General features: G+C 44.0%; 1 protein-coding gene across 1 annotated transcript in view; it reads right to left on the reverse strand.

The window, feature by feature from the left end:
* grin3ba (glutamate receptor, ionotropic, N-methyl-D-aspartate 3Ba) overlaps positions 1 to 10,401 on the reverse strand; it is a gene marked incomplete at both ends in the record, with an annotated part of 66,473 nt that extends 56,072 nt beyond the window's left edge. The window contains one exon of the mRNA XM_079287248.1: positions 9,868 to 10,401. Within this exon, the coding sequence (XP_079143374.1) occupies positions 9,868 to 10,401 (534 nt within the window). The remainder of the gene's footprint in view (positions 1 to 9,867) is intronic.
* Between the last annotated feature and the right edge of the window lie 1,851 nt (positions 10,402 to 12,252).

Consider the following 12,252-nt stretch of genomic DNA (forward strand, 5'->3'; position numbering starts at 1 on the left):
TGTATCGACAACCCCAAGAACCCAACTAAGAACTTAAGTTGGGTAGCTCAATACGGCCTAGACTTGCAGGCATTCAGCCATGAAGATATAATACTCTCCTTTGAGACAAAAAGAGATTTGTTCCTGTCCCCATGCCATTTGTCAGAGATGCCTTCTTCTTTCCAAATAGTCCGGATCTCGGTCGTAGCATAAATCTCCAAAAGTGTTATAAATAATTGGAATTTTACGGTTCTACTTTTAAGAAAATCTGAGTGAAGTTGCAAGATATATGCATGCTGATGACCTGAATTATAGTGAAATATTGCTCGGCTCTCTTGTGTGACTTGGCATGAGGAAAGTGCGACAGGGAAGCTGTTTTAGCGCTATCTGGAGGACGGTCTGTCCTCAGTATGAAGGGCAATGAGGAAGGGAAATTGATCTCATCCCATTGCTCTTCTCTCTCCATCCCACTTCTTTCTTTTTTAACCTTTACTTCTCTGTCTCTTCTTTTCGCCTCGTGTCACCACACCCGTAAGCTCTCATTTATTGTCTCCTTGCCTAATGCAGCCATCCATTGTCTTCAACCCTCTCCCCTTCAATCCTCTTTCCCCGCTGGCCTGTGTCTCGCAGTCACTCTCCGTCGGGTGTACCGTGTCGGCATGTCTCCTTTAAGCCCATAAACAGTGTTTATATGTTAGCTGTTGTGCATATGAATATCCGTTTGCCTTTTTCCCTGCACCAGCAGTCAGCCTGGCATATCACTTAGGATTTATCTCGCGTTCCGCTCTGTTCTGCTTTACGGAGGAAGCTCGAACACAGAGGTCAATACAGAAAGATAGCGGGGGAAAGAAAGAAAGAGAGAACTGGTCCAAGTTTGTGTGTGTGTGTGTGTGTGATTGCATCTACAGCAATATGTCTATGTATGAAGTGTTTCAGTAAAGTCAGAAAGCAGGTCGTGATATTCTTGAACAGTCATCCATAAATCTAGAACTCATAGCAAAGAAGACGCTCCTCATCACCCCAGAGCTTCCCAGAGAACTGGCCCGTTTTAAAGACACTCTTCAGTGTCAAAGTTATCCAGTAATAGTTGTCAGTACATCTATTGGCATATTGCAGGAACTGCTAATAGCTAATTCGGGAGACATTTAATGGTGCCAGTTTCCCAAAATGTAAAACAACAAAGGCTAAAGAAAGGCGGCTTTAGTTGTAGCCCACAGCTTACTAACCGAGGCAACATCACATTTCCTCTTGATAACATCTTCCAGAGCACTGCTGGAACTCTAGTACCAGAAACTTGAGCATGATTATCTCCCAAATCAAATATGACAAAGTATAATAATAAGGGTGACAAACTGTGTGAGACATCTTGGCAAAGACTGTACCACAGAAGCTGTTTCGAGTACTTTGAGTTTGTTTTACCCTCTTTTAAAAAATGAATTAAAAAGAGTTAGTATTAGATTAGTTTATGCTGATTCACACAATAAGTGAGGACTAGTTTCTTCCTTGGTGAGGTGGTCCGCTCTGTGCTGCAACCTTCTGCACTTCACTTTTGAGAAAATGTTGCCCTCTGTCTATTCCACTCTTTTTTGACCGCACTGACTGAAATCCAGGGGCATTTAAAAAAAATTGGGGGCACTTTTTGAAACTTGTGAAATAACATTTAACCTTTGTTCAAAATAATAAATATACTTATTTAGGCTTACAGTATATGAGCAATTGTCATCAAATGGCAATAAGACTATTAGGCAGTAGTCTACAGATTCAAAGTGTTTTCTTAGATTTTTTTTAACAAAAAACAAACATAAATCAGACAATCATATTCAATTTTATTATTATTTATTTGTGGTTATTTGTTGTTATTATTACATTTTTTAAACAACTATTAACAATTATTAAGTCAACGATGCCTTGATTACATATACATCAGTCACATTGTATGGAATTATTGAGAAAGATATTTTTGTAGCACCTCAAATATTGTGATATTACCCATTTTTGTCCTGAACATATGCATTAGTCATTTTATGGAATTTTTGAGAAAAACATTTTTATAGCACCTTCAAAATTTAAGAAATGTGCCATTTGAAGGTCCAAATTCAGTTCAGAGTTTTTTGCTGAGTAAAATATCTAAATTGACTGTCAGTCAGGTATTATTCATTAGAAACCCTCAAATCAAAGAATAAAGACACTTTGCGCACAATGTAGGTGCATTTTCCCTTTAACTCACGAGATGCAGGCAGCATGTTTTATACTTAATGTGAATATAATTCATTTAATCTAATTCCCATTATGCAATATGTATACTTTGTTGGCATCTTATTCTGAAAACCGGATATTCGTCTGTCTGAAGAAACCGGATGTTGTCTCACATTAATCTTTCCGCTAGCTTTCAAAGTCCTTCGCTCGCTCCCGATCTGCGCCGTTTGAATGAGTTTACCGTGAATTTCAGCACATAACGCCAGGTGCACTAACATGTAAGTGGCTACGATGTTTTTGACAAGTTCATTAAATTATCATTATTATTAGAGGACATTATGGGGGCATTTTTTTGCCCCCCTCCTAGTGATATCAGGGGCAAAATTATATTTCTTCGGGGCATTTTTGCCCTTTGCCCTCGTGTATTTCCGACGCTGACTCCGTCACATTTTCTTTGTCACCTCCTGGTCCCCTTTCTCCTGCTTTTATCTCTTACTAGCGTGCTCACTTCACTTTGCCGTCCATGTCTCAGTTTTTAACCTCACTCCGTCTCACTAAGCCTATTTCGTTATATGGCTCTCTCTCTTGCTTACTCTTTATCCTTTGTTACTTTCATTTCATCTTCCCCACTTTCTTTGTCTACACAGGTGTTTCGGCTAACCTGTCGCTTTGGCACTCGTTCAGCCGTGTCCCATAGCCATCTGTCAGCATCTGTTTAATCTCACATCAGCACATGTCTGTCTCACCTGGTCTCACCTGTCTTGCCTCCCATCTGCCTGCCTTTCACCTGTGACCTATGGGAGCTTCTATAAGGCCCTATATATAGGTGTGTGTGTGTGTGTGTGTGTGTGTGTGTTGCCTCCAAGTCTGCCCTTATCACTAAAGCCCACCTGGCCTACATTTCTGGTGTTCTGCCTCAGTTGCCACATTAAGTAACACAAAAACACACATTTCCATGTGTATACATACACACACACACACACACACACACACACAACTGCTGCACAGTTGACAGCATTAGTTCTATGGAAGGGAAAGATGAGAGTAACTTTACGAGGATGTGATAAGTTTGAAAGTATGCCAACATGTGTCTTTTCAGCCGTGTATGTGTGTTTTGAATAAGTTTGGATGAGGGTGTGCAAGCCTCACACAGAATGTGTGTGTGTGTGTATGCGTGTGCCTTCACTTATCTCTGCGGGCGTGTGTGTGTAGGTGTGAGGGGTGTTTTTTCAATAACAGATAGCTTGAAGTAATCACTCACTAATCCTCTAATGAACCGGCACAGTTTAGATAAAACCGCCTCCATCAAACTCCTCTATGGAAGAGAAAGCACAAGGCCCGGGCCTCCTGTCATCCCTCCCTGCATTCCCTCAATACCCTCATCCCATCCATCTTTCCTTCTTCCATTCCTGCAACCTTCGATCCATCCTTTCCTCTGTTGATCCCTTCATCACCCATTCCACACCAGATCGGTAGCATCCTTCTGGGATGATTTCACTCTTTCATCCTTCCTTGATCCCTCTTCACATTCCCCTCCCCGCTTAACTCGTTACTTACCCGATTCATCACGCTATTTCTTCCTTCCCATGTTAATTATCAGATCCATTTCTTTCTTCATTTTGTTCTCCTTCCCTACTATCTGATCTCCCTTTTTCTTTCACAGTCCTGACCTCCACTTTTTCCCCCCTTTCTCCCTCAATGCGCACCATCCCTTTTTTCCTATCAACTATTTACTTTATTTCCTCATTGATTCTGCCTTACCTTGTTCAATACCACCTACTTAATGTTTCATCCTTTATCCCTACCTCCCATGTGTCCTACAACTGGATTCCACTGTTTTTACAAGATCCATCTTTCCCTAGTTTTCCACTCCCTTAGTTCCCCCTTCCTTCATCCTACCATCATTCCCTGGTACTGTATAATCCCCTCTTTCTTTTTCCATATATTCTTCCCCCATTCTGCATCAGATTTCTTCCTCGATACCTGATATCCAACTGCTGGATTCCTGCTATTTCTTGTTGATCTCTTCTTCCAATTTTCCCCAACACCCTTTTCTCCCTGATCCCTCCTTTTAACATTTCCCTACCAACGGATTCCCTCTTTCTTCCTTGATCCCTCATTCCTTGATCCCTACATACCTCCCTCAATCCCTCTATCACATCTCCATAATGACAACCACACCTCCCTCTCTCTCCCTGATACGTGCAGCCCTTCATTTCCATTCTGCCTCTATCCATCGCTGGTCTACTCAATTTTTTTAAATATTATTGTTTAGAAACAGGCTTTGAGTCACTGGAAACATTTGTTTTACCAGAGGCGTAAAAACACAAGCCAAACATTCAAACACAAACTCCGATGCCACACTGAGCAGCTCAGACAGGCCCACAATCCTTTTGGAAACACAAACCTCCGCTGTTTCTGCTCTGCTCAATTAATCTGGCTCAGTCAAGACCGTGCTGAACTGTCATCATAACACTAATAAAGAAAAAGCTTTGAGCTGTTTGCATTAAGTGGCCTGCTTGTCTCAAACTGTCAGTTTGCCTGCGGCTCTGGCTCGGCACGGGTTTTGTCCCACTGTCTTTGCACTCGTTCATTCCACTGTGGTCTGGGCACAAATCCCCTCACCGGCTCAAAGGAAACACTAAAGGCAGCATGGCCTCGTGAAGCCTCATTAGGCTTAATGACCTTTAGGGACCAAAGAGCCGACACTGCGTGAATCATATATGCAGGTATACATTGGTGCGTGGCTTGTGCTTCTCTGCATCCAGTGTGCGTGCATGAATGTGTGTGTGTGTGTGTGTATGTGTGTGTGTTCTCTGAGAGCGGGGCTAGCGCAGAGCCACAATGAGTCTTATTCAGCAGGGTCCCTGGATTAAAATGTAATTTCATTCAAAGTCGCAAATTGGGTTTTTTACTGTACTAATCTTCATTTTACTAAGCAGAACGAGGTATGTCATTAAAAAAAAAAAAAAAGGAGTGACTTAATGAAAGAACGCAGGATGGATAGATTGCAGAGGGGAAAGCATGTTCCCAATGCGAATGATAAAGGTTTTTCCAAATCATAAAAAGTAAAAAAAAAATCATGAATAATACACTTGATGACTGTTGAGTGTGTATTGTCGTGATTATAGTTTTGGGAAAAGGCTGACGACAGTGGCATCAACATTTGTGGGTGTTCAGCCAATGCTGTGATTCAGAGGGACTCAAATTGCAGCAGCACAATAAGCTAAATTATGAATACTTTCAAATCAAATATCAACATGACTAACACAGCAGCACAGGAACAGGTGAAGAGGACTTGAACAAATATGCTTTTGTATTTAGAATGAGCATTCGATCAAAGTCCGGTTGAAAAAAAAAAAGAAATATGAATAAAACACTACTCTTTTGTAGAGAGTACTATCAAAGAACATTTAAGTGGCAATAGAACTGAACAACAAAGGTGTTTCAGAATCAGACTAGTTCTGTATTATATTGTGCTTTTTGGAAAGGAGTAGCTGGGAGTGAAGAGACAGTTACTGAGCTGCACGAACACGGCTTCCACTGTGAAGAATGACAAATAATGAATTCACACGCCACACCACCGCTCTCACCTAATCACGTTCAGGAATCAGCAAAACCATTCCCTCCAGCGCGCCCTGCTAATACATTTCCGGCATGGAAATCATGATCCACAAAATAATTTCCGTGATAAAATCAGTGAATCTAGAATTGTTTGGTAAGACCGCGCTTTAAAAAAAAAAAAAGGCTGGCTGCGTCACTAATGGACTGGGATTGCATCGATGTTCTTTTTCTTTTTCAATTAAATCCGTTCGCAAACAAAAATGATTTCATTCCATAATGACTACGCTTCCACCAACACGTCCTGGTAGAATACCAATTTTACAACCCAGATCATTCATTTTTCGGGGGGGTTAATTCAGGTTATTTCTGAATTTCTTCACTTAGCCATCAAATATCCTCAATTTCATTTATTTTCACTCATTCCATGAGAGGCTACTGATGAACAAATCACCTGCCCAAACGCCCATAATGGCACTGATGGGAATTACAAGGCCATTTCCTTTTTCTTTCCCCTCCCCTCTGCTCCTCTCCTCCCATCCTCCCCGTCATAGATGAACGGGAGAGATTTACAGTTAGGGGTCACACGCTGGTTCTAATTAGCTTAAGTAGGTCGGGAGGGATAAGCACTTCCTTGCTGAGACGCATCACCAAGTCCCACAACTCGTCTGACTAAGCAGAGAGGGGAGAACGCAGGCAGACAACCGACCTCTGTCTCCGTCTGCCTTTACATCCTCCTGTCTGTCCTTTAGTGTCTCCGACGGTGCTTCAATTTCCCCAGTGTTGCAACACCGGAATGTTTTGACGACAGCAAACTTGTGACAATAAGAAGCGATGCACTCGTCAAGTGCATAATGACGACAACCCATCAGCAGAGGTTTTTGGGGGAACTGAACAGTAGTCTGGGAAACATCCGTCATCGCAACCTCCAAGAAATGTCACACATGCTAAATGACACCCCCCCCCCCCCCCCCATCATGACTGTGCCGAGCTCGTGAAATATGGCAATAAATAATACAGTGCCAAATATTATTTAATCCCTGAAAGACTGTTCTTTTCTCATGGGCATGCTCTTTAAACCTTGAAGTAGTCTCTTTAGCCTGCGATAGAAAACACACCCAAAAAGTACCTTTTATGTTTTGTGGGATTTTAAAATGTGTGTAAAATGTATCCCTGACAGTTGGAGGGAGGCACAGCAAGTGTTTCCTGCTGCATGTGGACGTATCTCTCTTTCTTTCCGCATGTTCATCTACCTATTCCATGATGTCCAGAGAAGGGATCTGAAAACGTAGGTTCAATTCCCAATGCCCTGCAGAAATACCTCCACTATTTCAAAAACACCGGGGAGAAGGCTCTCCTTCCAGAGACAAACAAACAAAAAACTCTATTTGGACCAATGTGTGACGGATCCGGCAATTGTTTTGGCAGAGGCGTTTCTTTTGTCTCTGCATTTCTCCAGCCCTCCCCCCCCCCCCCTCTCAGGAGTACTTCTCCTCCCGCTGATGCTAAAATGTAAACAGCATTTTTAATTAGAATCATATCTTCCGTTTGTGTATTTTGTTATCAGTGGAGAAAGCAAGAACCCGTCCCGCCTCCCAGCAGCCTCCTTTTAGTTTCTTTCTCACATTGCTCCCCATCTTTGGAGGTGCACCCTGGAGTGTGCAATACATTCCTTCACTGGCCATGAACTGAAAATATCATACTGTTAGAGGGCAAAAACGAATGACTTATTTTGCCTTTGAGAACCCGAAAAATGATCAATTGTTGAAACTTTTTTGTATTTTTAAACGATATTTTCTACTATATTGCTTTTGACTTTTTTAATGAAAAATTTCTAATTTCAAATGTTGCAATGTTAAATGGAGCAAGTCTGCAAATTCTTAAATATGAGATTATGAAAACAAAGTTTGCAATTTGTCGATTATTTTCTTTTGATTGACTAATCAATTAATCCAGCAACAGTTTCAGATGTATGTTGTTTACCAGAGCAATAACATGCACCATTCCAAAAACCCAAATAGAGCATTCTTGATATTTAATACTCTGTTATGGAAGAGTCTATTCAAGTTTCTTACTTCTTTAATATTTTATTATATTTCTGGTTCGACGGCAGATTTTTCGGCACTTTATTCTCCTAAATATCACTTCTCCTCGGTCACAAACTGTAGTCAGTAGTATGGCATCTTAAACCATGTTTAATTCAGAGTTTCTGCCCCTGGTCTGCTTACAAACAGATGTTGCTGCTGCTGCCAGACACCTCGAACATGTCACCTTCTGCACCGAAGACTATGCCTGGCACTGAGAAAAAAACCCAACATATTCCATGAGTTGAATATAAGCCTGAAGCACTTTTTTGGAGCATAAACAGCAAAGCTAACAAACAAACAGGCATCCGTTTCTATGAAAATGCTGAAATTATTGCAAAAATAAATAAATCTAAAGAACAGAGGGCACAGAGAAAGAAAGTGATGGTTGTTTCTCTTTTGGCTGGCACAGTTCTGACGAGCTCAAAGGCCTCCCACAGCTACAAAAAATAAAAAAGCCTCTCCTCCCAGCCTTTCCTCTCTCCCTTTCCTTCTGCTCTCCCCTCCCCTGCTTATCGCCTTGCATTGCCGACACATTCGTCAAGTGGTGTGACTTCTCATTCATGCAAGCTTTATTGAAATCGAATAAGCAGTCCATTGTTGACAAAGAGACGAGACAGGACAACGATTTCAGACTTAAACTATAGATATATCTCTCTCTCTCTCTCTCTCTCTCTCTCTCTCTCTCTCTCTCTCTCTCTCTCTCTCTCTCTCTCTCTCTCTCTCTCTCTCTCTCTCTCTCTCTCTCTCTCTCTCTCTCTCTCTCTCTCTCTCTCTCTCTCTCTCTCTCTACCTTGTCGTCGTCCCCCCCAGTCTCCCTAACACCGCCTCTTAGTACAGCCTGTGTGTTAAAGTGTGTGTCTCAGATAAAGCTGTAAAAGTTGAAAGCCTCTGTGTGTGCGGTGTCTTGGTTGCCCCTGTGCAAGTGTGTGAGTGTGTGTGTGTGTGTGTGTGTGAGAGAGATGCAGTTGGCTCAGTGGGATAGAGGCGGGTATGACTGGAGCTGGATTGACCGACTGGCAAGCAGCTCGACTGCTGCTGGGAATACTAACATGACACACACACACACACGCTTATTGCCTACCTACAAATTTGCACACACATCAAGCAACACACACACACACACACACACACACACACCTCTCCGTAGCATCCATCAGTATCTCAACTGTTTGAATGATTTACTCTGAAAGGTGCCAAAACACAGCTGTCTTCAATCATACATGCACACACTCCCATCCAGGTGCTCGTAAATACACACACTCACAGTCTGTGCACACACACACACACACACACACACACGAGGAGAAAAAAGCATTTCATTTTAAACCTCATGCTCGAGGGCTGAAGTGTTCAGTCAGATACTAAGGCTGAGCTACCAGATATTAAACATGCACGTGAAGGGCCTGCAGGTTCACCAGCTGAAGCTCAGGAGATCAATCTGAACATCAGACTTTGAAGGAAGACACTTATTGGTGCAATTTAATAAGAGTCTGGGACACTAAATGCTCCTTTAATCTACTCTTCAAATGATCCATTACATTTTATACTGCTATTGTTACGAATTGTGTTATTCTAATTATTCTTAAGAATAATTGATCGTTTTTATCCCTGTTACAATTACATTTCCTTGCACCATTCCCTCGCCTTTAGCACGACTTCAAAATCTGGCTGCATGGTGAGATGAGTTTTGCACCAGCTCAGACACCAAAATCCTTGCTACAGGCGAATGCAGGCTAAGATTCATCCGCGAGTGTCAACTCTGTGATAAAGGTCCAAACGAAAATATGTTTGGCCAGAGGTTGCATCTGATTAAAGTGCAAAGTGCAGAACGCACAAAAACCCGAATAACCTTCAGTGTTTTCTGCTCCTTTAAAGAGGACTGCTACAGGTGCATTGGGGAGCGCACACACACACACACACACACACACACACACACACACACACACACACACACACACACACACACACACACACACACACACACACACACACACACACACACACACACACACACACACACACACACACACACACACACACACACCTTAGTCACAAGAGGCTCTGTGTCCTCCAGTATGGAGATGAAGGGGATCTCCAGGAACGACGAGAGGAACTCCACCTGGATCAGCTCCTCCCTGGAGCGGGGGAAGGCCAGCACGGCGGACACCCCCCTGACCACCAGGTCCTGGCAGGCGCTACGGGACAGCGACTCCGGGTCCCCCCCCGCGGGCGATCGAGCCACCATCTCCAGGCTCAGGTTGTAGGGCATCAGAGGAGGTATTTGGGAGGCGGTCGTGGTGGAGTCTGCCCCTGCGCTCTGGTGCCGGAGGCTAGCCAGGGCGCGGTTGAGCGCGTTTTGTATCCGTGCCGGCTGGCGGGTCGGCAAGAGCGCGCCGAGGCGCACGGTGTGTCCTATCCGGGCGAGGATGTGGCAAGGCTGAGGGTGCGGGAGGCAGGACTCGGGAGAGCAGAGGACGGTCAATAAAAGCAGCAGCAGGAGCGGTCTGGCGGAGAGGAAGAGGAGATGAGGTCTCCCGGGGGCGAGGCAGTAGGTCCAGAGTCCGGAGAGAGACACCATGCTGCAGCTCCGACACGCAACAGAGGAGGACTGGGCTCTGCTCGGCGCGAGATGGCATAGCTCCCTCTTTCTCCCGGCTCCGGCGCTTTTCCTCGGACTTGATGGTTCTTTTCTTTCCCTCTTTTTTTTTTCTTTTGTCAATGCGCGCTGTCGACGCTGTTGGACGTTTCGGATCTCACCTCTTCAAAGTTTTTTTAATGTCAACAGCAAAAGACGCGCTGGTGAAGGAGACGAGAGATGAGCGCTCGCAGCTTAGAGCTGTCGCCCCGCTTCTGTCAGTCTCTGCTGGAGGAAGGCGCACCAGCTGTGGTGTGTGTGTGTGTGTGTGTGTGTGTGTGCGTGTAGGTGTGTGTAGGTGTGTGTGTGTGTGTGTGTGTGTGTGTGTGTCCATGCGCCTGCCGGCCAATAACCTCTCACGGAGACTGCCTCTTGTTGAATTTTAATGAAACCTCGTCGGGTAACATTTCCTTTCGCAAAGATAATTTGCACTTCATGTTTTCATTCAGAATTGAAACTACGAGCAATCAAAGATGTGTCCTTGTGATTATTTTATGACTCTCGTTGCATGAAAGACAATGCAATATAGAGATTAGTTTGCTCCTTCTGGAACCATGGTTTCCTCTTGTACTTCTGCATTTAAGAGGATAAACTCATTTACGTCAATATTCTTCCTTTATACTTTACCCTGGCACACATCTCTTCTAACAGATGTGTGCCATCTTTTTCAAAAAATTGGGGAGGGGTGGGGGGGGGGGGCGGATTGGATGGATATAAATGGTGGCCATTTGTTTTGTGAGGTAATGGGACACTTATAAGCCAACTTTGCAGCTCTGACCACAATGTCCCAGCCAGGGTGGCCAGCACAAAACTAATAGCGTGCTGAAATCTCAATTTTCCTCAGAGATTTATTCCCACTTACTTCCTGCCACCCAAGTAGAACATTATCCGTTGTGGAACCACATCTTTTCAGGACCATGGACAGCGCCAGCGGCATAAAAGAGATCTATGGTGCATGCTAATTCGGCTTCATGCAAGAGACAGCACTCAGTCCTCCCTTCGTCTGCACTCACTTCTCTTTGCCCCGATCTAATTTGCAATTGTTCGAGCAGAACATTCAGTATGTGTTAAGCAGAAATCTGGGCAGTGGTGTGTGTGGCTCTTGGGGTCCCCACATTCTCTTTTTCCTGATAATTCCTTGTTTGTCAAGACACCGCTCATGCTTCAAATGTCTAGCTCGCTGTTTTTCTGCCTCTGCTCGTCTTCAGTCTCTGCGGTTTTGGCGCGGGGCGCAGCTGCGGGGCCGTTTCGGTGTGAAACGTACCTGCAGATAAAGCTATCACTGCCTCTCTCTGTCACACACACACACACACACACACACACACACACACACACACACACACACACACACACACACACACACACACACACACACACACACACACACACACACACACACACACACACACACACACACACACACACACACACACACACACCCCCCCCCCCCCCCCCCCCCGGGATCAACAAGTCATTTCACAGCCTACTGGGTGACCTGGTGTGATACCGGTACGGTTTACTGACAAATCTGAGTGTTTTCTTATCTTTCCTCTCTCCTCATGCTCGACTTGCTCTGTATAGAGAAAGATGAAAACCAACACTTTGGGCTTTGTTCTGCTGCAGAAACCAGCAACATTAAACATGCATGGCTCCTCAGACATTCTCCCTCAGGTACCTGTTGAAGCTGGGCAGGAACAGGTACAAACTAAGTGTTCCCAAATGTATTACTCTGCATATGTTTTACACTGTGACTGTTGTTGGGCCAAGTCAAGTTCATCACAAGGTGCCTTACTT

The sequence above is a fragment of the Melanostigma gelatinosum genome (genome assembly GCF_949748355.1).
Source record: "Melanostigma gelatinosum genome assembly, chromosome: 16".
Taxonomy (NCBI): domain Eukaryota; kingdom Metazoa; phylum Chordata; class Actinopteri; order Perciformes; family Zoarcidae; genus Melanostigma; species Melanostigma gelatinosum.